This window comes from Amphiprion ocellaris, chromosome 1, assembly GCF_022539595.1.
Source record: "Amphiprion ocellaris isolate individual 3 ecotype Okinawa chromosome 1, ASM2253959v1, whole genome shotgun sequence".
Classification (NCBI taxonomy): Eukaryota; Metazoa; Chordata; class Actinopteri; family Pomacentridae; genus Amphiprion; species Amphiprion ocellaris.
Genome location: NC_072766.1, coordinates 6,359,529 through 6,385,790, shown reverse-complemented (window position 1 = coordinate 6,385,790; position 26,262 = coordinate 6,359,529). Strand labels below are relative to the sequence as shown.

At 38.8% G+C, this 26,262-nt stretch overlaps 1 protein-coding gene across 3 annotated transcripts in view; it reads right to left on the bottom strand.

Moving 5' to 3' along the window:
* LOC111562582 (protein diaphanous homolog 3-like) overlaps positions 1-26,262 on the bottom strand; it is a 164,353-nt gene that overhangs the window by 88,848 nt on the left and 49,243 nt on the right. For all 3 annotated transcript variants that reach the window (XM_055013596.1, XM_055013592.1, XM_055013590.1), the window contains 4 exons: positions 11,405-11,500; positions 9,493-9,587; positions 5,441-5,542; positions 2,885-3,124 (listed from right to left, as the gene is read on the bottom strand). In XM_055013596.1, the coding sequence (XP_054869571.1) occupies positions 2,885-3,124; positions 5,441-5,542; positions 9,493-9,587; positions 11,405-11,500 (533 nt within the window). The remainder of the gene's footprint in view (positions 1-2,884; positions 3,125-5,440; positions 5,543-9,492; positions 9,588-11,404; positions 11,501-26,262) is intronic.

The following is a 26,262-nucleotide window of genomic DNA, read 5'->3' as shown; positions in this document are numbered from 1 at the left end:
GGCATTGTTTTGTTAAGCTTCAGCAATGTCACAGCATTTATTTCTGTCCAGAGATGCATTCATTTTTCACCAAGATCTTATACTGATGATGGGAGAGTCACATCACTGCGCAAAGTTGACTCCAGCACATCCCAAAGATTCTCAACGAGGCTGAGGTCTGGACTCTGTGGAGGCCAGTCCATGTGTGAAAATGATGTCTCATGCTCCCTGATCCACTCACTCTCAATGTGTGTCCCATGAATTCTGGCATCATCATCTCAGAATATGCCAATGCCATCAGAGAACACAAACTCCACTGATGGAAAGACCTGGTCATTCAGTATATTCAGGTAGTCAGCTGACCTTATTCTTTGGGAATATAACGTTGCTAAACTGGACCAACCCCAGACCACAACCCTAACCCCCACAGGCTGGTAGACACTAGCTATGATGAGGGCATCACTTCATCTGCCTCTCTTCTTACCCTGATGGCCTAATGACTTTGGAACAGGGTAAATCTGGACTCATCAGACGAGATAACTGACCACATTTGTTCCTGGAAGATGATGGTTCTACACTGTCCTTTCAGGTTTAATAATGCATTGGATGGTTCTTTACCTGATTTTAGTAGTTTCAGAAATCTCCTTAGTTGTTTTCTTTGCTTGATGCAGGTCAGTAATTTGACCCTTCTGAGACAGATTAACATCCTTTCCACGAGCACAGGATATGTCTTCCTACATGGTTGTTTAAGATATGAGCAGCTCCTTACTGCATCAGCTAAGGTCAAACAAGTTGTTGCCAGCTGAAACGTATTCATCAGTGCAGTAATTATCCAATGAAGGCTCTTAATTATTTGGTTTGTTAAATCCAGGTGGTGATGTTTTTTGGCCAGGCAGTGTATATAAAAATGACTAATTTTGGTATTCAGACTATTTTCTTTCAAGAAAACACCGGATAAATGATTTATAGAGCAGATAAATATGCTATAGCTGTCAAAAAAAGATGCAATTAGACTAAAATATTTTGCAGCAGTTTTGCTCATAATAGATTTTGTGTTCTTTGTTACCTACCTGACATGTGACAAGGGAACATGTGTCACTGTCCCTGATGTAGCTACTATAAGCTATTCTGAATGCTGGCTTTATGATTGCTATGTGTTGACAGTGTTAGAGTATTTTATGTCTGATACTCATACAAGCAGAAGCATTTTCACAATGTGATGACCCACTGCACTCGGTGCCTCTCTCTCGCCCACACGCAACAATTTTTCAATTTCTCTGATAAATTTCCATCATTGCTCTTTTTCAGTCTAATTCCACAATGTTTCTCAGTATCCCCGCCAAACATCCCTCCTGTGGAGCGTGTTGCTGTGTATCTCTCTAGGTGATCTATTGGTAGACAGCAGTATACTCAGACCCGCTGGGTTTAATCATGTTTGTATTATCTCCCCTAATCAAACATTCTCATCTCTCTCTTTTCATTTCTGTTTTCCTTTTTTTTCTTTTTAAAAAGCTTCAAGTGCTTGCTCACAAAAGGTCCCTTTATGAATTTAGATGGATGGTAATCATAGTTGACAATGTAAACATTTTCCTTTTTCCAGTTGGGCTGGGTGCAATTTTCCTGTGCTGTGGAGTGTGCCGTGGAATTAAGTTGTCAAACTCAGGGGCAGGCACGAAGGTGATGTCATCCTCTATATATCCTGCCTGTGACATCGACTCACACCATCATCAGACATGTGCACACAGAGATAAAGAAGCAGACAAGCTGGAACAGTAGCATTGTGCTAAAACATCCACCGTAATAGGTCTTTATTAATCGATTTATATTGTCACGGTAATGCACCTAATCCATCATGTATTTATGAATCCATGTTTGTCGATGCACACGCAGTGGTGTTTATATGAAGAGACGTATCTAACTCTAACAGGGCAAAGATGTGGCAGTGACAAATGGCTGCGGTGGCTGTTACTGTGGAAACTGCAGCGTGAGTGCCAACAGCTGTAACGTAACCCCTGCGACTGGAGGAGTCGCCTACTCCAGGAATACACCCTGTTCTTACCATCACTATCAGACGGGGAAACTCAGTGTTCCACCTTCAAGCGACAGGTATGGGTATTTGCTATGTGTCTGACCACAAAAGCACGGGCGAGTCCTGTGGGTTGTGTGAACTTTCAAAGGGATAGTGATCATAGCCTCAGTTATCATTCTGAGCAGGAGAATGAGAATAAAGTACTCCTGGGTTGGGATGCTTTGATGGAAGCCAGCTGATAGAGAAAACCCTGTCTTGTGGGGCTGATAGTGTTCAATCAAGGGAAATAGTTTAAAATAAAATGTCTCATTGCAGCAGCCACTTTGGATCAGAACACTGATAAGGCTCAGCCAAGGTGACATAAAGAGAAAAAAACAGTACAATGACACCTACACACATATGAGGTAACACTCCGGGACGAGGATAGTTTATAGACATACTCACAGGTATCACAAGCACGCAAATGCTGAGAGTACAACACACACAATGAAAGGCATACAGAGGTTAACATTTTACATGTTACACAAATATCCCACTAAATGTCTTTGGACTCATGCTTCCACGGTAGGGAAAGACAATATCCATATTGTATCAAGGTTTCTGAATACATGAAATGAGGCTTCAATAGTAAGAATAAGAACCTTAAAGGCCATCTTTAAGTAAAATTCTAAATAAAGTGATTCATCTCAATAAAAATGATAGAACACTGCTACAAGAACACAACTGCAACCACAGCAGTGTAAAATCTATAGAAAAAAAAAATCAGGTCATGAGTTTTATTGAACTTGCTTCACTTATGTTGAACCTTTGCCACTGGCAGGATAAATGACACTATATGTGTACAGCTGATAGTAGAGTGAGCCTTTCAATCCTTACCTTGCAAAGGGAACTGAGGTCAAAGCCAAATGACTGGGCGTTTCGAGAGCCTGCGTTCATGTAATTCCCCAGCAGCAGCACCAGCTCCAGCAGGCGACCGAAGGAGCGGCTCTTCCTGACCTCATCGCAGGCGGCGTTTACCGCCAAGATATCTGGGCGCAGATTGTTTACTTGCTCTTCAAACTGTAGTCGGAAGAGGATGTGGCTGAGGCGAGGACGTAGCCGCTTTACACTGCTCATCTGAGAGAGGGGAAAACAAGAAAACACAGAGGTATGGATGTGAAAAGAATCATAGGAAAAGGGGAATTACAGAACAGAGATATAAGGAAGAAAAGAAATAATTTCAAAAAGAGACAACCACATCAGAGAACACAGTCAAACTTAAAATAACTACACTCACACTTTTGGCACACACTCAGCCTATCTAATTTAAAAGGTATTCATGCAACCAGCATGTTGAAAAGTGTTGCTAGGCAGTAGTAATAGATGCTGGCAGTGATTTGATTTGGGACCCAGGTCTGGTAAGTTAATTGTGGAGTTAGTGTCCATATAGGGCAGGCAGTGGAGGGGGTGGAATATACAATAGGCTGCCTTGGATTACCACTCTCACACAATTAGAGAAAATTGGAAAATATTGCATTGGGCCCAGGACCTGGCCACAACAGTGATTGTGTACGTGTGCAGGGTGGCAGTGAGGGGTGCAGGTTCCAATTGTTTGTTTCACACAACAGCTGGCTGTGCAGTTTGATGTCCTCCATCAAGGGTTTAATTATAGCTACTGTAATGTTATCAAATGACTATTTCAGTCAGTCAGCGAGTGAGGGAGTGTGTGCGTGGGTGTGTGCACTGTGAGTGTTTGCGTGAGAGAAAAGGAGGGAGGAAACAGAGCAGAACAATTAGATGGCAAAATTAAGAAATAGCAAGGTTCACGAGAAGTGAAATGAAGCAAAGAGATGGGGTGAATTATGTGATAAGGATATTGTATTTAGGAGAGAATAATCAGACAATAAAGAAAGCGAAGTGCACTCTCAGAATGAATGTGCGCAGCTGTTGTTTCCATAAAGGCTACAGAGGGCAGTGGGAGGTTGTATTGACAACAAGAGGAGATGGGTTCTAATACAACGAGATGAAAAGGAAGTTATGGAAAATGTCGCCCGTTTATTGCTAAGTCATAATTCAATGAGGTGCTAGGAGGGTGAGAGGGAAAAGGCCGCTCTGTTGACATGTCATACATTTCTCTGATACTATCAGGAGTGTGAGTATTAACGCTGAATTTAAAAAATGCATCACATGGTGTGAAAACAAATTAATATGGATAAATATTTAGATAACTTGCAATAAATGTCTCCATGGAGTGTCAACAGCAACCAGAAGACAGAGTTCAGATCATTCTGACTTCATCTCACAAGAACATTTAACTTCTTTGCTGCAGAGAGAAACATTAAATAGAAATGTTGCCACTGTGTCAAAGGCACTGTACACACTTTTTACAACCAGGTCTATTTCCTGGAATAGACATTGTGTCGACACACAAAGCAGAGTTCAAATCAAGTGTGAGCGTTGGTTATTGAAAATAGAGAAAGATAAAATGCATGTGTTTGCACAATGGTAAATTAAAAATTCTCTTTGAACCTGACTCTTTCTGATAGGTGAAAGCACACAGGCCTCCTTGGGCCCACGCAGGCACAGTAGCGAAACAACCTTATATAAGCAGGCTCTTCTTTGTTCTGTGTCTCCCTCATGAACTATATACAACAGCTGAACACGCTCTATTTTTTACTCCACCACACCCCTTCCTACCCCCAAACCGACCACTTAGTCCCTTCATTTTCAGTCTTCGGTCTTTTCATCCCTTTCATGGTTGAATACAAAACATGGGGCAAAAGAAGATGATTACTGTATGTTTTTGTGACTAACTGAGTTACTAGGCAGAAACGCAAATTACACACAAACTCCTATACCACTTGTGAATAATTCTGAATAAACCTCCTTTGAAAAGTCTTTAAGAAAATGGTGCAGACATAATTAGACAGCAGTACTGCTCTTTAATGTGCATAAATTAGTGCATCAGTCCACAGGTGTCCTGCCTTTCCTCTTAAGGCTTAAAAAGATAGAATTTTAAAAAGCTCCGGATTATGATAATCGTATGAAAGTGCTCCGTGTGTGTGTGTTTGTGTTATCATAAGAAAAAGGGACACAGAGAAAGACATGATGCAAATACAAGACAGCTTTGCATTAATATAACATTAAAATAGTAATAAAACTGTTTTGCAAAAGCATCTAGACATAATTATATTCTGTTGAATTATTAATTATGCATTGAATTTAAACCTTGTGGACACAGAAAACTGTACAATTTCTACGGTCTTCCATCAACAAAAATACAGCAATATGAAGCAAAAGCATTTTTGAGCTTTATGTTTGCATACAAATAGAGATATAGCTGTTGGGGAGTTGATAGGTGGTTGTGCGTGTGTGTGTGTGTGTGTGTGTGTGTGTGTGTGTGTGTGTGTGTGTGTGTGTGTGTGCGTGCAGCTGTGTAGAGAGTGTACTCACCACAACCCCAAACTGCTCGGGCTCTGACAAATAAGAGTACTCGTTTTTGTACTTGGCCAGTGCATTCAGCTGCTCCTGTTCTGGTAGGTGCTTTACAAGGTTCTACAAAGAAGAGGAAGAACAGGTGTGAGAAACAGAACAGACAAAAGGAGCAGCCATCGGGAAACTTGACACACTTTAATTTAATAATTATATTTGCCGCTATGTTATATCCTCCTCATTTTCATGTTTCAATTTGTTACTCTTGTACAAAAAATAATAATAATCTAACTCTTGGGAGACTGGCTCTGTCTGTGTTTCAGCACCAGTGTGGCTGTTCTAAAGACCGATGTGGTGTTTTGTTGTAACCCAAGTTAGAATGAACCGCAGTCCTACTGATCTTTTTACAGAGCTTTATAGAAGTCTAACCTACACCTTGTCTATTTGTTGTTTGCTTTGGTGAGTTTCAGCCTCATTGCTGAGCAACTTCTGGAACTACAACACAATATTTTCTATTATAAAGTGCAGACATATCAATTAAATATGTGCATGAAGACAAATTGTGATTGTTTTTCCATTATTGCCAGTAGAAAATAATCTGAACCATGTTAATTGCATTGACTTCTCATCTGAATGTAAACAGTCACGCGAACAAATGCTGCTACTGTGTGGCAAACATTTAAAACATGTTGAACATCTGTTCCCGGTGCCTGGAGTCACAACAAATATTGCCCATTACTTAAGTTTTTATCGATACACTCTAATGGAATTTGCCTTAATGACTATTAATTATGTGCGTGTTGTAATTAACAATTACTGATTGAATGAATTCTTTAAAATGTACATCCATAGCTCAGGTTTGTTTTTATTAATTAGTTTCAACTCACTTTACCCACTATCGTATGTAAATAATTTAAAACAATTAAAAGCATTCTTGAACTTCCTCAGTGTTTAGTGCACACATTCAGAAGCAGAAGCTCTATATGTATTTTTTTTCCAAACTGGCTTTAACTCAGTGTTTACACTTTTTATTCTAACTAATTTTATCTTTATTTAATTTTTTCAATAACATTTTCTATTCATCTACTTTAAATGCTCTTGTGAGTACATGTTTTCTGATAATCCTGTAAAGAGACCTCATTTGGGAGTGGAAAGGAAACAAAATCAAGCTAAAAAAAAAAGTAGGCACTAAAAAGAGTAATTGAGACATTGTATCAATACCTTAAACTACAATGGAACTTAAGTTATTAGTCAGAATTGCAATTTGTGATAGTTGAAAGGTAACAAAAACACCAGAACAGAAATGCCGACCACTTTAATCTACTAAAACAAATTCTACAGCTTTATTTAGGAAGGAAAATAAACATTTTTTGCAGATATTATCTTTGTATGTCCAGTGTAGATCTGGTTGGGTAGCCTAGTGGTCGCAAAGACTCAAGCACCAAAAGTATTGTTGTTTTATTCCTTTTTCAAAGAAAGGATTTTTTCTCATGGCCATTTCATCAGTACAAGGTCTGTCAAGCAAAGAGCACTGGCAACTTTATTTTGTACATGTAAAATGCATTTCTTTGTGACCAGTTGTTTAAAACCAAATTTAGGAGATTTGTGACAAAATGTCATAAAAACCCAGTAATGGTCTGGTTCTGCTCTAAGGCATTGTACGCAGCTAAAAAGAAGACTTTTCTAGATGGATAATGTTTGGAATCATTAAAAAAAAATAAAAAAATGTGTCCACATGATTATTGTTTCACAAAATATCTCCACTCACACAAGAAATCTAATACAACTGCAAACACTGCAACAAGCTTGCTGGGAAACATCAACAATATGTGAAACACCATAAAAGAGCATTCTATCATTTCTGTGCCCCGTGTAATATTGGACACAGCAGATGCAGAGGCTTTTGTGTGCCCGTAAAATGGTGCAGCAATAACAATTTCAGCCGAACCTGTACTTGCTGGTGAAAGCCAAACTTAAAGAAGCTGGTATATACACTAGGGCTGGAGATGGTATCTGAATATTAAATGTGAAATCTGGTGACTGTAGAGGCTGCTGGAGTTCAGTGAACTCATCATCACGTTCAAGAAATCAGTTTGAGATGATCTGAGATTTATAACATGGGCATGGCCAGCAACAATACTCAGGTGGGCTGTGACGTTTAAACGATGCTCAGTTGGTACTAAGGGGTCCAAAGTGTGCCAAGAAAATATACCCCACACCATCAGCCTGAACCATTGATAGAAGGCAGGATGGATCCATGCTTTCATGTTGTTTATGCCAAATTTTGACCCTACCATCTGAATATAGCAGCTGAATCAGACCAGGCAACATTTTCCCAATCTTCTATTGTCCAATTTTGCTGAGTCTGTGCAAACTGTAGCCTCAGTTTCCTGTTCTTAGCTGACAGGGGTGGCACTCGGTGTGGTCTTCTGCTGCTGCAGCCCATCTTCTTCAAGGTTTGACGTGTTGTGTGTTCAGAGATGGTATTCTACATTCTTTGGTTGTAATGAGTGGTTATTTGAGTTACTGGTGTCTTTCTATCATCTGCAACCAGTCTGTCCATTCTCCTCTGCCCTCTCACATCAAGAAGGCATTGTCGTCCATACAACTGCCACTCACTGGATATTTTCTCTTTTTTGGACCATTCTCTGAAAACCTTAGAGATAGTTGTATGTGAAAATCACAGTAGATCAGCAGTTTCTGAAATACTTAGACCAGCCCGTCTGGCACCAACAACCATACCACGTTCAAAGTCACTTAAATCCCCTTTCTTCCCCAATCTGAGGCTCGGTTTGAACTCCAGCAATGTCTTGACCATATGATTGGCTGATTAGCTTAACAACCAATTGAACGGGTGTACCTAATAAAGTGACTGACGAATGTATATCTGCCATTAATGTCGTTTAAAGTGCATGTTCATTATACAAAGCAACAATATGTATGCAGGAACCAATGTATGACGTCATTGCTTCCCAAACTCTTTGTCATGTCCACGAGGATACACATAAAGTGTAGTTTTTAAAAATCTGAACTTACGAAGGCATTTGAAAAGAAAAAACTAATAAAAATAAAAATCAGTTTGAGTGACCTGAATTACCATTTAAATGTGGAATAGAGGCCTAAATGTAGGGGAGAAAGTTTGCATTATGTAGCATGAACAAAGGCCTGAGTCCACAGAAGACAAGAAGCAGAAATTTCTTTAGAAATTGAGACGGACAAGGAGAAACAGACATTTCCACCTAGCATTGCAACTTGGATATTCCATTCGGATACGACAAAACTAAACTCTAAATAAATCATGAAAAAATGCCACCTAATTGGTCAGACTGCATATGGAGGTGGTTGTGCTCGCATTGAGAACATATCTTAGCCAAGTGCAGTGAACATATATATATATAGAGCGTGACCACGTTCTCAGTAAGAAATGAACCAAGCAAGTTAAAAGGTCAACTAACTCTGCCTCTTTCTGTTCATTTAAGAAAGGCTAGCAAAAGTTACAAGTAGTAATAATGGTAACAATAGTGGCTGGCAAGTTTTCCTTCACAAAGTGAAAATTAATCAAGTTAGTTCATTGTATTGGTGGTCAGACAGACAGACAAGTTTGAGTTGTACACGTTGTATTCATAGAACTTATGGCCAAGTCGTCAAGCAGTTGCAAAAAAATATCACCAGAAAAATATCATTTAAAAATATCAGCTGAACATCAGCATAGTGCTTATTTATTTATTTTTTTATTGACAGATTGCCTGTGCTTACCAACTGCTCAAACACCTGCTATACCGCAGGCTTTACAGATGTCCAATACTTCAGCCTGAGGCAACATGCCGTTCTAAAGTAGACAGCTAATCAAGACGATAAAACAAGAGTTGGAGCATGAACCTGACCAACTGAGTAGGAGCAGGGCAGCACTAAAAATACCCCTCAAAGGTAAAAAGCTCCACATTGTAGGCTGAGTTAGCCTGCAATATAGTTTCCATCCTAGAGTTAGGCTCTGATTCAGAGTTAGCTGGTCTACGGAAGTTATCCACTGAAGCTAAGAACATTTTTACTACTTTAAACAAAACTTGTCTCACCTGAATCATGGGTTCAGTGAGTTGCTCCTCATCCACCTCCACGACCATGCGTCGAATTTCCTGATAAGGCATACGGAAGGAACCCAGGAAGATGGCTGTACAGAAAAAAATAAGCCAAAAGAAACAAATGGAAAGAGAACTGATTCACCGCTGACAATTTATTTTGCAATTTCAGAAAAGTGATCAAAGTAAAAGCAAACCGAAAGAAATAAAACACACAATGATGTGAAATAGAACAGTTTGTGTACACATCAGCTGTATGAAGTCGAAATCAAAGAAAAGTAAAGTTTAAGACACATCATTGCATAAGTCAGTCAGACATGAAACTGTTTTGGGGAAAAAATAGATTTGAAAAATTACACTGGCTTTGCAAGCATGAAATTTTCAAGCAAGAGGTACAGCTGGGGACAGAGTGGCAAATGCCTTGTCAGTGTAAGTCATTAGTGCAGCCAGTGGAAACATAAAAAAACTACAAACTCAGTTAAAATATATGTCACTAGCAGGGAGTCGGATGTGGCAGAACTTAAAAAGATTTTTAAGAATATTTGAAGGTAAAAGGTGATGCAATATGAGTAAGTTTTACAGGCATCAAATGTACACAATATACAGTAGAACTTGGAACAACTCACAGAAAAAAATCAGCATTGTGCTGTTTCTTCTGTGTCATTTCAGCTTTGACAATACATCACTGTCTATAATCACTCTGTATATTGAAGGCCAAATTAAAGATATTTTTAATTTAATCTCGGTTTTGTGGGAGATTCAGAAGCAGGTAACAAAAGTCTCAAAAGGTACTTGGATCAGCAGCTTTGGCAGGACATATAAAGCATTTAACCGAGCAGCATTAAAAAGAAACACCATGTTGAAGGATTTCTGTTAATTTAAATAAGACTAAACACACTAATAAAATGCATTTTACTGATAATTACTGATGTAATTTGAAGCAAAGTCAAGGTTTGCAGCATTCGACTAAAGAAACATACAAACAACTGCATGTGTACATGCAGCTGAGGTCTATCTGACGAATTAGTCCTTTTCCTGTTAAAACACGTAAAAATGTGACATAACCTCCTTTCTTTAATTGCTAATGAGAAAATTTTAGTACATGAGAGCGTATTGGTGGAATAAATTTCCATTCTATCTTAAATGTGACGGCATCAATCAAGCAAAAGAAATAAAACCCCACATACTCATTCTCAACCTCAATTAAACCTTTTAGACTCTTTACCTCCTATGGCGGAACACATAAACCATCTACTCTCCTTTTTTTCCCCCTCTCCTCTTTCCTGCTCTATAATTTCTACTGCATGATTTATCACTGTTACTGGGCTGATTAGTCTCATTTTCTTTTAATACATGAAACAAAGGTCATGGCTCCCCTTGATATAAGCCAATGAGGTGCTAAGATCCGAGAGTGCTTAAGAGATCAGCTGGATCCTCATTAATGCCCAGTGCTTTTAAAATGGTCATTTTAAAACCAAGCATGCGTGTGTGAACGTATGTGTGTGTGTCAGAGAGAGAGCGGGCGAGAATGAAACAGACAGATCAATGCTATCACACACACAGTAGCATTTTCCTTCTCTTTCTTCTTTCCTTAATGGATCCTTAACATTGTTAATTAGCTCAGTGAGGGGACATGAGTCATAACCAGTGATGACCGGGTTCATAGAAAATGTTGGCTTGTTTTAAGTGCTACAGCAGCAAGCAAAGGTCTAACTCATTCCCTGCCATTATTGTCTCTGACGGTTACAAAAATGCATCCAAAAAGATACAGGATGCGACTTAAGTGAGACAAAAAGCAAAAGTGAGACCAAAAAGACCAATACGCCCAGTGGGCTCTGACATCCTTTCACACAGATGTTTATAAATCCAGTTCTTGGTACAAGTGAGCTGAAAGGAAACAAATACTTACACAGATTCTGTGCAATCTTGGGATCGAGCACCTTGAGCTCTTTAATTCTCTTCTTTATGGATTTCTTATCCTCCAGATCCTCCTCTTCTTTTTTGGCTGATGGAGACAGAAATACCGAATTATTGTCACCACGCAAAGGCAAAATTTACACAAATGCATGCACTTACTGTAGTGCTGACATATGCATGGCGCACAGAAATTCAGACACAGTAAGATTATGAGATTTAGATTTCAGTCTCATGTTGAAACATAAATACTGTAAGAGTGAAAAGTGAATGCCCAGCTGGAATCTTTATTTATTGCGTTGTAGTATTTTACCGTTTGTTGAGTTGCCAGATGCGTAAATATGCTTGCAGACATCACTGGGTTTTTCTTGTTGTGTATTTACATATTTTTGCAAGTGAACAATGACACAATGACAGGATGTCATGCTGGTAGAGAAGCTTGGAGAAAGGGATTATGGGAAATTGCTGTGATCACACCACTGACGTATGGGAACGGAAAGCCACGGCTCCACCATAAACACAAAGTGGCACATTCGAGAATCGGGTTATAGGCGAAGGTAAATCTGTTTAGGGTCACATGGAACCAGGTAAGTTGGATTTTGATGGTGTTTCTGGTAGATGGGAGAGACACCACGAATGAGATCTGGATTCAAAGCAATAAAACAAGAAACACAGACACACGCACTCTTGAGCCACACTCTCAAAGAGTTCATGGTTGGTTTTAATTATTTAAGACACCAGATTAAGAGAACAAAATGTACATCCCAGGAGTATGGTGGGTAATTGTCTGGTGCTGTAATTATCGTGTGTGTGTGGTGAGAGGAGAGGAGAACAGATGAGAGGAGAGGAGATGAGAGGAGAGGAGAGGAGAGGAGAGGAGAGGAGAGGAGAGGAGAGGAGAGGAGAGGAGAGGAGAGGAGAGGAGAGGAGAGGAGAGGAGAGGAGAGGAGAGGAGAACAGAGGGGAGGAGAAAAAATGGGCAACAGAGGTAAAGAGTACAAGGGTTAATCCACAGGAAAGGTATTTCTGCTGTTCCACATGGTCTTCTTTCAGGGAGCCTGTATCTAATTAAAAAGTGAAGAGGTGTGCTGGGAGCTCCTGCATAAAAAGCCTGGTACCATGTCCACAAACATGCACACCTACAGTACAGCACCACCACACACAGATGTACACAAACACGGCCACACACTGAGCTATCCTTGGACTTACGTGGCTCCTCTGTTGGTACACTCTCCTCACAGTCTGTGTGAGAGAGGCAAAAAAAAAAAAAAACACACATACAGCCACACAAGGAGGACAATGGAAAAATGTATTGTGGAGAGGGGGGAGAAGAGAGGGAATGGAGAAATAAAAAATACATTTTCATAAGACTGCATCCTGTTCACTGCAGCGTGAAACACAAAAGACTCAAGTAAGGAAATAATAAATATGCTATAAAGCCTTAAATGGAAATGGCTGAATATACTAAGAAGTAGACAGTTAGATGAAGTAATAAAAAAATAATGAACAGACTTCATTTCTCAAAAAAAAAACAAAACAAAAAAAAAAAAAAAACAACATACAATGAAAATGTGCATTGCAGGTCAAGGTTACACCAGGAATGATTGGTCACTAAATCAGTCTATAGCAACTATTCTGATATCTCACTAATCTTTTTACATTACATATATTAATCTCCTTGAATTACCTCTGAGACTGTTGGTTGCACAAAACAGTTTAAATATTTCTACATTATAAAGAGCACTGCAAAAGCAGATTGAAGATTTATCAGTGGTTCCTTTGCTGTTGTTATTATTGATGTTGCAGCCCTTGTCGCAATCTAAGTGTTTCCGAAGACGTTTATGATGAGGAAATTCAATACATATAGAAGTTTTATTATTTGATGTTATGCAGCAACAAAAGAAATCTTAAGCATCATACACTCAAGCTAAATCAAAGTGCTGAAACAGAGATTACGGTGTTTATACGATGTCGTGGTACAAGGTTATAAATCTATTTACTAATTTTAACGCTTGGAATTGACTTCCAAGAGTTTAAGTGGTGCAAAACAAGTCAAACTGTCAAAAGAAAAAAGCAGTTTGATAAAAAATAGGCATGAAGGACAACAGTCACTTGGCATCATCTGCCAGTGCAACAGCGTCCCTACTGGATTCCTACTACTTGTGCAAATATGTTCAACAAGTAATGACGCATCGCACTTCACTGTAGATTGTCTTGATGAATACACTGTATTTGGAGTAAACAAAACTATGTTAAACTAAAAGATGCAAATGAGATTAATAAAAATGTGAAGAACTAAATTATTATTTTTTGTAATATCATCCTAAATGTGATGCTATTGGATATAAATTTATAGCAATACATTATCACACACACTTACATATAAGGAGCCAGGCCTAAAAAGCCTGCAGCTTACTGCATTTAGATGTTGTATTGATCTACTCATCATAACTTATAGCCCAACAGAATCTCATTTATTACAACACACACTGAAGCTCTCTTGACCACACACACAATAAACACACAGTAGCAGAATATTAACCACACTGTTTCCGCGCATATAAACATACTTTGGCTGGGTCATACAATCCATGAATCACCCTCACATAATACTGCGAGGGCTACATCCATCTCTATCGTATAAGAGATAGCAATAAGATAACAATCGCACTGCACACACACACTCTCACCAAGCTGCCTCAGGTGTTATCGGTTAGATCAGCTAATTAGATTGCCCCCTTCCAGCATCACCCCCTCATCCTCTCTGGCCTTAAAACAGCTCTTCTTCGGGGAAGCCTGCTCATTATACATCAGCCAATTAAAATGTCCCGTAGGGGGTCAGAGGTCACTGGTTAATCAATCAGAGGGAGTGGCGACAGTTGTAGTTATCAGATTGCGCTATCACCCAGGAAGTGGGAAAGATAAGGATACACTTGTGAGAGCAGAGCAGTGGGGAGTCTGCATCGCATCACATCACATGTCCAGCAAAAACAGGAGAGAAAAAAAGCAAAGGACACTTTAAAGATATGGTGCCACAACAGCAGATATTTTAGGCTCTAATGGCCGGCAGATTTTTCTAACATTAATTTATGTGAGAAGATGAAACTGGCGGAGTAAAAAGTTGCTTCGAGAGATTGTGCAAAACAGATTAATAACATAAGTGTGATGGAAAAGTTAAAAACTGATCCTCTGACTAGAAACCACAGTTAACATCAGAAGCTGAGATGAGATAATACAGAAAGGGAAAGCAGGACTCAATCACAAGACAGGAGAAAGCAGGGCATTAAAGATAGACGCCATTGCTGGGAAAAACAGTCTCAGCTGAAGGGACGCACTCTGTTCTGCCACGGCAGCCAAAGATCGAGCCATCTAGCATCTAAGTAAGTTAAAGGCTCTTCATGAAGGCCTGTGATAAATGTCAACTTAATGGCGGGATTGTAGGCAAAGTAGGAGGAGAGAAAGTGTGAAAAACTGAGGAGAGATGAAGGACTTTCTCAATTTTTCTTCACCTCCAGTGTTGTATACTTTGGAGGAAGTGAATTCTGCACTGTACCCAAAATAACAGACAAAAAGAGACAACAGAAATATGTTAATTTCCATTCCTGTGAAAACCATTGCTGGGTGTACAAGAAAGGGTAAGTTTTATTATTTTCTTAAGAAAAACAAAACAGTCTTCAGTCTCAGGGTCAGATGAGGATACAAAGCTGGAAATTTTAAGAGTTATCTATTCTTCTCACTTGTAATAATTCCACTGACTGGTTTTTGATCCAATCTCTGCCACAGTTTAAAGTCGCTTGACAAAAATTTGACAATGTGTAACACTGTGCACACACGCTTCCCAAACAGCTGCACTTCCCACAAGGCAGTATCAGTGAATTGTGCCATCAAAGCACTAAAGGGAGTGGTGGATGAAATAAAACTGCTGTGAAAGAGCATGACTGATGCTGTACATGACAGGCAGGCCTCAGAGACAAGCAAGTAACACCTCGAACGCCCCCAACCCAACCCTCCACTGCACTCACACATACACACACAAAAACCTCTTCCTCCGTCTCCCTCGGCCTTTACGCTCACACCACCACTTCATCTTATCAAGACAGATTTCTAATCAGGGAAAACGCCTTACTGGAACTGACTTGCCATTTGCACGCACACAAAAAATCCCAACACTGATGTCAAATGAAAAAAACATACACTCGATAACTAATACTTGAGTCTAAGAAGGCATCAGGTAAAGTCAGGAACTAACAGAGGTGAGTGTGAGACAGGCAACAGAGCGAAAGTGCATGTGTGTTTACACAATCTGTCATCATTTTATCCAATGTGTGTCTATTTTACTTTCCAGGAGACTTTCCTCGTCATGATGAAGCTTCATTATCTATGGCACGATATAGTGACATGATCATCTCCACCAGAGGAAGCAGATAAGCGCACAGCAAGTGGAAAGTTGAGAGGGCAGCAGTCTTCAAAAGGGTAATTAAATCACTGTGTTGTTTCCAATAGCCAATCAAGGCAGTCGTGCAGGTAAAGTTTAAATCACTGCTATTAAGGGGGTTTCTGTAGCAGGGATAATTGAGTGGGTCTCACAATTCAATGTGCAAACACCCCACACAAGCCTATATATGATGCACACACGGACACCATAGCCTGAAGCAAAATGCACTACGAGACATCTGAAACACAGGAGGGGGGCTGTCGACAGCAAGTGAACAAATCCACCATTCCGATACATCTGTCAACTCTACAGTCAACCACGGGGAGAAGAACAGTCAAACAGGCTGCACAGTTTGACTGTTGACTCGTTGTATGGTTTGGATCCAGCTAAGCCCTGCACTTCAGTCAGCCTGACAGAAAGCACAAGAGACATCAGGCACATGTCCAGCAGTTACTTGGACTATGCATACCTGCCCTCCCTTTATCACCTCTCTGCCTTATCAATGCACACACTCCACCGTCCTGAAAAGCAGTCAGATGGCAGCTTGACTGGTCTGTTTGCACATGGACTACCCTCCTCCACAAGAGTTGCGGGTCTGTGAGAACTGGTGAGCGTGAGACAGAGAGGGAGATCAGAGTAATGAAGTGAGGAGCTGTGTTGTAAGTGAGCTAATCAAAGTGAACCATGCAGGGCCACCTCTCCCTGTGATCCAGACTAGATGACCCAGGGCCATAATTAGTCTGAGACTTTCATTCTGATAGCAGCAAATTAACAGACTTCATTAAGCTTTTCTCTCCTCTCCTCCTCTATTCCTGCTGTACTAGGATCACTAAAAGCACTCCTATGCGAGCATCAGCGTCTGCCACATATCAAGTCGAGTCAAGTCACATTTGTTTCCATAATACATTTAAAAACAACGAGGGCTGAACCAAAGTGTTTCCCAGTTGAGGAAGATGGATTAACAGTACAAGCATGCATGAATAAAAAGAATGAAGAGTACCCGTTGAAAACAGCACCAAGAGAAAAACAAGCAAATGTTAGTAAAACTGAAGTAAAATAGATGAGATAAAGGAATAGTGCATAGAAAGCATGACTAAAATGGAAAACACATGAAAGGAATAAGATTATAAAATCAAAATCAAAGAAAAAATATTAAAACATAGCAAGAGAAGGTTCAAAATAAATTACAAAGGGACTTTGGCAAAAACAATGGAGCAAGCTCGGACTACAGAACTAAATGCAAGAAAAAAAAAGAATGAAATTTGAATTCAAATTGTCAGTGGTGAGACAGGAGACTATTCCTGCACCTGGGGGAAGCAACAGAAAAAAAAAAAAAAAATGGTTGCCTTTGGTCTTGGAGTCTAAGTGGCAGACTGAGAGGAGTTGTTGGGAGGCTGACCTAAGTGACCTGGGGGCAAAATATGAAAATTAGCAGATCAGTCATGCATTATGGAGCCAAACCAGTAAGGGCTTTAAAAACAAATAGCAAAAATTTTAAAATCAAATCTGCATTTCACTGGTACTCGATGAAAGTGAGCCAGAAAAGAAGTGAAGCGTTGTTTTTTTCTTTGTTTTGTCGAAAAAATCCAGCAGGCAATTGTTCTTCACAAAGAAACAAACCCATCCTATGAAGAGAACGCGTAAGTTTACCTATTTTAAAATAAATTTGCAAATCTGGACTAACGTTTCTGACACTACATCAAAAGATTCATAACTGATTAGAAGCCTCTGTTAATCAGTGTGTACTGGCCTGTGGGGATGAATTTAACCAGCAGCTCTATTCTCAGTGGAGGAGTGCCCCCTAAAGGCCTCTCGGAGACCTACCGATGGCCTATTCGTGTGTGTGTGTGTGTATGTGTGTGTGTTAAAATGAGTATTTTCTGATTACTCTGTCATATCAGGTACAAAGCATTATTAGCTCTATTTCATTTCACTGTGACAGCACCAGTCTGATCTGAACAGTTGTTAAACCCACCCTAACATTTCCCCAGTCATTCAATGGATTGATGACAGTCTAAATCATTCACCTCTCAAGTAATTTACCATTTTTCCCTTTTTCTGCCTTTGCTGTTGCAAACATGTCTGCGCCAGCCCCTTCACCAGCTGCCCCCTCCCCCCCAACCTGCATACACAAGCCTACATTTGTGGATGAAAAATCACCGCAGAAAAATAAAGTCGCAAAAGCAAATATGTTTTTAACGAGCCCGCCCATTACTTTGGTGATATGAGAACATAAAAACACAAATTGGGACTAAATTGAAGTGCTGATGCTTGAGGAACTGAGGCAGAAGAAAACAACAATGTAGGAGGAAAGGAAAGCCAAAAGAAAAAAAAAGAGAAGGTTAACCATACACAGAAAAGAAAGAGGCAAGCAAAGAGGTAGTGAGAACAATGGATGTGCATGTGTGTGTTTGTGGAAAACTTGTGACATTTTCAAGCATTTCAGAATACTGTCACAGGTCCAGGTAATTGGTGCGTAGGTCTGGTAATAGTGCTGTACACAGGAAGCAATCTTACTGTAACATATTGCCCATTTGATAGCAGAATAAGTTGGTATTCTTGCTACATTTAAGGACAGATATGAAAATAGTTGGCTGGACACTATATGGGATATAATAGCCTGTGTGTACTCTGTGATCAGGCCTTTCCTTTCAACAACAATGAAAAGAGCCCTTAATGATTATGCATTTGATGAGATCCCTCGTAATGGTACAAATTTTCTGCAGCCACATGAAAAGTCATTATAGAACTAATGGTGTTCTTCAAAATGTCAAAGCAAAAGCATAAAGAGAGTGGAAGAAAAGGGAGGCTAGAAGCACAAGCAAGACGGCGAAGCACAGGAGAGAAAGTCCATTTGATGAGAACAGATATATATATACACCAGTGGAGAGCAACACTAACGGCTAGGCAGCATGAGATGGACATCCTGCTGCTCTGCTCAGATACACAGAGTGATTCCAAACAAACTATATTTAAAGCCTTTGAAGCCATTTTAGCAACTAATTCTATCTCCAGCGTCAGTAAATACAACTGAACTCCAAGCACCTCTCAAGGTAACATACGCTGCATTTTATTTTTATCCAAATCTATCTAGGTAAGTTGAATAGGGTAATTTAGGCACTCTATTCAATACAACTTGAACATAAATGAGAATATAATAATTCAAGTTATTTAAATATGAGATACTCGACTTTCTTAGTCTCAGTTTTGCATTTCATATAATAAAAATAGACCACCTACTACCCTCTTTCCTTTTTGTTTTTTTTTTTGTCCTTTTATCCCCACCTTCTCCATTCCTCGATCTCTTCATAATTCCCATGATTGTGCCAACCAACCTCTTCAGTTCCTTTTGTGCTATTGTAATTCAAAAGCCTACCAAGTTCTCCACACAGCAGACCACAAAAGCCACTGCCGCTCTAAGAAATACGCCCACCTTGCATTCGAGAGACCTATTAACCATCACTATGTGGATATGTTAAGTGGCTCCAATTTAGAGCTAGTCGGAGGGTTACTGTAGTCACGACTGACAGGATTTGAATGATCATGACTGTTAAATGTGTCACATCGGCCCGAGTTTGACAAGTCATGACAAGCTGCCAGCTCTGACCAGTCTTTACGTCCGTATGGGAGCCTTTTCCTTGATGGTGTGCACATCTAAACCACTACACCAACCATACGAGCTTAACCCCTCCCACACACAACCCCCATTTCCATCAAGTGCTCCCTAAATATGCTTGTGCAGAATGACAGAGCCCACACAAACATGCTTCCTTTCCAGGCCATTATATTCATATGGAAATACGCTGTCTAATTATCTCTTACCACATGCCAGCAGTGGGAAAAGAGCTTGTCTTTCCTCAACTTTCTCTTTAACAGGCTACATTGATCTGAAGAGCTTGACAACCACTGAGAACATTGCCTTAATGCTATGGTAAGTAACATGACAAAAAAAAAAAGGAAGGACGCATGTGAAGTATTGCATGCAAGTTTTAAATACCAATGGCCTCACTTCAAACAATTTATTCAATAATATATTTAGAGCTTTCTATGTATCTATATATATCTATATCTATCTATATATATCTATATCTATCTATATATATCTATATCTATCTATCTATATATATATATATATATATATATATGTAGTCTGTAATTCCTAATACTGTTTTAAAACAATTTACAATAAATAATTAAGTCAAATCCTTTAATTAATTAATTATTAAACTGTACAATAGAGAAAAATACAAATCGATCACCAGGGCAACAAGAAGCACACAAACACTGATTATTAATAATCAGCTTAAGGCAGATTTTGGATTACAATGTTTGCATGGATGCAACTAATGCAATATCTCCACATCCTCCGTACGTGGATGTTGTTACCAACTGGTCGCCAGATTAAAAGCAAACAATGGAACCATTTTTCATCGCTTGTGTTCTACTCATCTCACAAATGCTAAACGCCATGATTACTTTGTAACTGCTATGCCAGTGCTACACTTCGACTGAGGCAGTGCACAGCTGGAGCAGGATCATTCTAGTTCTGTTAGCACAACATTTTAATAAGCAAATTTCAAATATTTTATGCATTTGTGTTGCATAATATATCCCTTCTTAAACTTTTTTGTAAACTGATGCATGTTGAATCTGACATCACTCAGGCTTTAGTAGCGTCTTGCTATTTAATTTGCTATGTAGTGACATTTAATTATCAATATATGAATACTAAAGAACTGGAAAGGATAAATACAGCAAGTTTAGGGCTCTGAAAAACTTTTTTTATGTTCGTTTTTAAACGCAATACCTACATACCTAAATACACAGTGCCCCCCTACTGGCAGAGTGTTTTGCTTTGCTACACAAACTGAATGAAAAGCCAAAGAAACCTTTTCCTGGAACATTTTACTTGTATGAAAACGTCAAATGTACACTGTACACAGTATTTTAGCTTAACATTAAGAGCAATTTAGTTCTGGACATACACAAGCACAGATAAACTACGGCATGTCTAAATTCAGATCTAGGGACGTACTGCTGGTAGACACGATCACACCCTAACCGTAACAATTAGGCTGCACTAAATACCAAAAAAAAAAAAAAAAAAAAAAAAAAAAAAACCCAGACTGGCTATAAACGGGCTGCTGAAAAAGCTATTAACATTTTTATATTTCACAATTACTAACAATTGCATTTTCTGTTCCTCTGTCTTTTTGTCTGTCGTCTCGCAGTGCTGCAACTTTGCAGTAGAGTGAGGTTATTAGCAGATGCTTGTATCCTGGAGAGAAATGGCAAACTGATTTTGTGATCTTTGAGAGTTTCATCTAATTGGATGTTATTTATTAGCTGAAAAGAAGCCCCAGGAAAGGGCAGCTCTCTTCATGTTGTTGCTCATTTTCTGAGCACTATGGGGACGAATCCATCTCTCTGCCCTCTCTTGATAAACAGAAAGAGATAGTGAGGGGAAAAAAAAAGCTGGTGTTTTTCAGACGTCAATTAAGATACCTCTAGTTAGAGTGTAAATGTGAAAAAATCTATTCACATAATAACATGCATGTTTTGACAAGCACATTAATCTTCACATATGGGAAAATACAGTTGTGGTAAGAAACAAAACTGTGTCCCTACAGAGGCAAAAGTTTCAAAAGGCAAATCAAACCACCACCATGACTAACATGAATTGTGTGTGTATCCAAAAGCTGATATTGATTATCATGTAATTAAAGCAGCCCTATTCATTGACCAAATCCAATTCTACTTGTAACAGAGAACCGCATTAGTATTTCTATGATCCAAAACAAAAATTTTTACAAAAAGAGGCAGCACTCTGGTGGGTTGTTTTGAATGGTGCCCAAAATGTTAAACTTGAAGACAGAAACCTCTCTGCAGGCAGCTAGGAGATACAATAAAAACAGATGAGACATGAGTAGTACAGTAAAAGCAGGACATGTTTCTCATATCCCTCAGTGTCCACCTGCCAGTGTCTCTAAAATATTCTGTGATTTTCACCCTTCTCTTCACACTTACATCCATCGGGAAGCCCTGCTATACATGTTTTATCTCTATCTATTGACGCTGATGATCTCAAAGAGCTTCTCCAGAGGCTATCCGTGAAATCACAGAAACTGCTGAAACTTGTGAGAGCTGTCAGCATTTTCTCTAGTCATCCACTCAGTTCATTTGCTTGTTTGTTTCTCTCTTCTCTCTTCTTTTCTGTTCCACTAAGGAAAACACTGAACAAAAAAATATAAAGAAGTCTTTTTCTATCCCCTGTGTTTTCAAATGTGCATGATTAAAAATGAATTTCAAAGAAATACTCAGTCCGATGACATTATAAATATTTAATTAGAGTTAATTACTGTGACCATCCCAAAATGGGATAACTGGAGGCTGAGAATATCTGGGTATATCACACTATTCAGTGTGATTCTGTGGTGTGATTATAAAACAACTATTCACATGTCTACCCTGTCTATCCTTGGTTTTCTTTACAATATTGTTACTCGTTTTACTGGCTGATAATTGTTTTACTGGTTGATGAATGTTGAAATTACATTCTTTGTAAAGTCCACTAAACTGGGTTGGGTTGAAATTACAGAATCCTCTCAGTCAAGATAAAACATCAACTAAAGTCCATGTTCCAGAATGGTTAGGAAAGTTCATAGTTAATTCTAACAATAGACTGATTATCAGCCAAGCCAATTATTGTGGCCAATATTTGGCATTTTCCCCATTATCGGTATTGTTATTGTTTGATTATTGATAAATTAAATGCACTACTTCAGGTCTGATGCAGCATCCTCTCTCCGTCTGTCATTACTCTGTGGTCTCAGAAAGGTCTAGAGACTGAAAAAAACTGTACAAGAAGCACAAGCCATTACCACAAAAAAGTAAATTAGCCACTCTCACAGTGAACATTTATTTAAAAGAATAGCCAATTAAGAAAAATGGCAATTCTGCCATTTAAAAACAATGCCTGCATTTATTTTATGAAGCTATCTGAGACATTCAGTGAAGTTCACTCAGGGAGAGATTTTGAAATTTAAACTTTTTTTTTTTTTTAAACAGAAAGAGAGAGAGATCAAGCAAGAGAAGCGGAGACGAGAAAAAATACAAATAATGCACACAAATCTCATCGGGTCACTGTCATGTATTAATGGAAATTATTTCAGAGCAAACACCAAACGAGGGCATGCTTGACTCATCTTCAGACTGCAATCTCACAATATTTGATAGCAGCATTTCTGAATTAAGTGAGGTAACAACTAAAAGGGGTGTTATAAGCTGAGGAGAAAAGCAGCTAATAGGTTATAGTTTAAAAAAAAAAAACATTCACTAACCTTTGGTTTCTGTTCCAGAGTACACATGAAGGCAGATCAAGCAGCCAAGCAGAAGTTGCAGAAAGATGGAATGGAAAAGGAAAAAGGGAGCAAAGCAGAGACAGAGCAAACAAGAGAAAGATGAAAAGATGGTAAGTGATGTCTGAAGTTAGCATTCCTTTAGACATTTTATTTTCTGCAGAGAGACAGCAAAGCACTGCATTGAACAAAAAGTGATGTTACAGGTTGAGAGATTTTGTATGCATTAACAGAAAAAATACAACCGTTAAAACGTGGGCACAATAACAGACATGTCAAAAGAACTGCAGCGTTTCCTGTAATCACAGAGAATTACAGAATTGTGAGATCGGTATTCATGGAAATAGACTTGATGTTCTTGTCATGATGAGCAATTGGCGCTGCCAGTGACACTGATAGGTGATTATGATGGTCTCATAATCACATCAGACATTACAGGTCAGGTCTTGTTTCTCTCATTTGAATGGAATTATACAGATTGCTTGCTCTCATTACATGCATTAACATGTTAATATTGGCTGTCAGGCTGTTAACACGTGTGATTGTGTTTTGCCCACATTCACAGCAGTGATTATAACAAAAAGTTATGTGAGCTTCATGCAACGTGTACAAAGGGATTCAAAACGATGCGTTGAAGAATCTGAGACTATATTCTGAAGTGTTTGTGAGAGAGAATGTGTAAAAATGTAAAACAGTTTTCTCATTGATTTCCAGTTCTTTTATGTGTATGTGAATACTTTCAAACAAAAATGTATTCCTCTGCCAACATCCACATGCTTGTTTCAGAAAAAAAATAACTTCCATAAAACAAAACGCAAAATCCCATTTTGTGTGTGTGCCATCATGAAAGAGGAGAAATCACTATAAAAATTCATATTTTTTTTCACTGGCTTCGCTGCTACTCACTACACGGGTCAGCAAACAATTTTTTACAATGAATTACAATAGCGCTACAGCTCATGCCACTTTCTGTTCTGGCTCTTTTTCTCTTTTGAAGTTCTTTGATGAAGCTCTGTGAAGGAGAACTTTTTCTCCTCTTACGGGTTCTACCCTCAGCAAATCAAACAGTAATCGCAAAGACAGCAATTAAAGTCGTCAGATGTCCAGAGAGCATAATAAAGCTTCGAGTTCAGAGGCAGACACTGTGGCATCATAAACTACAATTAATTAATAATCAGTTTTATTCACTATGAAATAAACCTCACATAAAGATCAAATGATGAACTTTGGTTAAAACCTCAGAATTTATTTTAAATGTGAATTGCTTCTCTTTCTTGACTGGCTGCATGATATCAGCAGTTAGAATTTGCTGATAGTAACGTGTGAAATCCATTTCTCCTACCAATAATGTAGTTTCTCTTGTGCCACCAGAAGCAGAATACTTCCATCCCAATGCTTTACAATTGGAAATGTGTTTGCATTTACTTCTTTTCATTTCAAAAAATCCCTATATGTTTGCCTCTATTCCAAAAATGCATTTATTTCTAAATGTATTTTCTACATCATACTCAAGTCAAACCCTCGATTATTTGGAAGGACATGTTTAATAAGGTTATTTATCTAAAACTCCAATACAACATGTCAAAAAGTAGCTCTCATGTTCAGCTTGTAAATATAGTTTGTGACCATGAATTTGGTTCTGCTTTCAGTTACTGTTTTTAAGAGCATCTCATCAGTTAAAACAGCGAGAAACAATCTTGTTTTTAACACTTGTAATGTTTCAGACATTTGTTGTAATTTGACCTGCATGGGTAAGAAAATGCAGCAAACAATAAGACAAAAATAATACACTAAACTGATATTTATGTAAAAGTTTACAATTCTTATTATCTGTGTTTCTAGAGAAATTGCCACACAGATATGAGATGTAATCTATACGAAATAAACTAGTACAACCTTTCAGCTATATGCTATGGGGGAAATGATAACATCTCACAAAGGCAGTTGTAATGGCGCGAACTGACCAGAACCTCACAGGGATAGCTGAGAGAAAGAACCTAGGAAAAGATTTCATTCAGAAGTGAGGTCAAACGAACTGAAAAACATGCATGTATGTGCAGGTGATGGGAGATGGGCATACAGTCATGTGAAAAAATTACGACACCCTATGAGAGCCTGTATGTTTTATTAACATATTTGGACATATGGATATTTAATATACATTTTAACAATGCTGAGAGATTCAAGTAATATAACTGAACAATTAAAACTAAAGAAAAGACTTTTTAGAAGTTGCTTCAAAATATCAGAAAAAAAATGCAATTTTTGGTGATGAATAATTTAGGACACCCCCACATTTATTCCCATTTAAAATGGCTAAAATCACACACAGTTGTATCACATCTGGTGCACATGATTAGAACATCATTAGTCAGCATTTGGAAAGAGGCTTGCCCTATTTAAGCTTTAGACATTTAGTTTGGACTGCTCCTGACTGTTGAATAAGAATGAACACCATGGTGAGATCGAAAGAGCTGTCTGAGGCCATCAGAGAGAAGATTGTAGCAACTTATGAGTCTGGTAAGAGATTTAAAAAGATCTCAAAAGAATTTGAAATCAGCCAGTCCACTGTCCGGAAAATGATCTACAAGTGGTGGGCATTCAAAACAACTGTCAATTTGCCCAGGTCTGGCCGTCCAAGCAAGTTCACCCTGAAAGCAGACCGCAAGATGCTAAAAAAAAGTCTCCAAAAACCCTAAAATGTCATCACGGGACTTACAGCAAGCTCTTGCTACTGTTGATGTGAAAGTGCATGCCTCTACAATCAGAAAGAGACTGCACAAGTTTAACTTTCATGGGAGGCGTGCAAGAAGGAAATCGTTGCTCTCTAAGAGAAACATAAACAAAGACTAGGACTTCTGAAATAATGTTCTTTGGACAGATGAGTCTAAAATTGAATTATTTGGACACCAGAACAGAGGACATGTTTGGTGTAAACCAAATACAGCATTCCAGAAAAAAAATCTCATACCAACTGTGAAGCATGGAGGCGGAAGTGTCATGGTTTGGGGCAGCTTTGCTGCGGCAGGACCTGGCCAGCTCACATCACAGAATCCACCA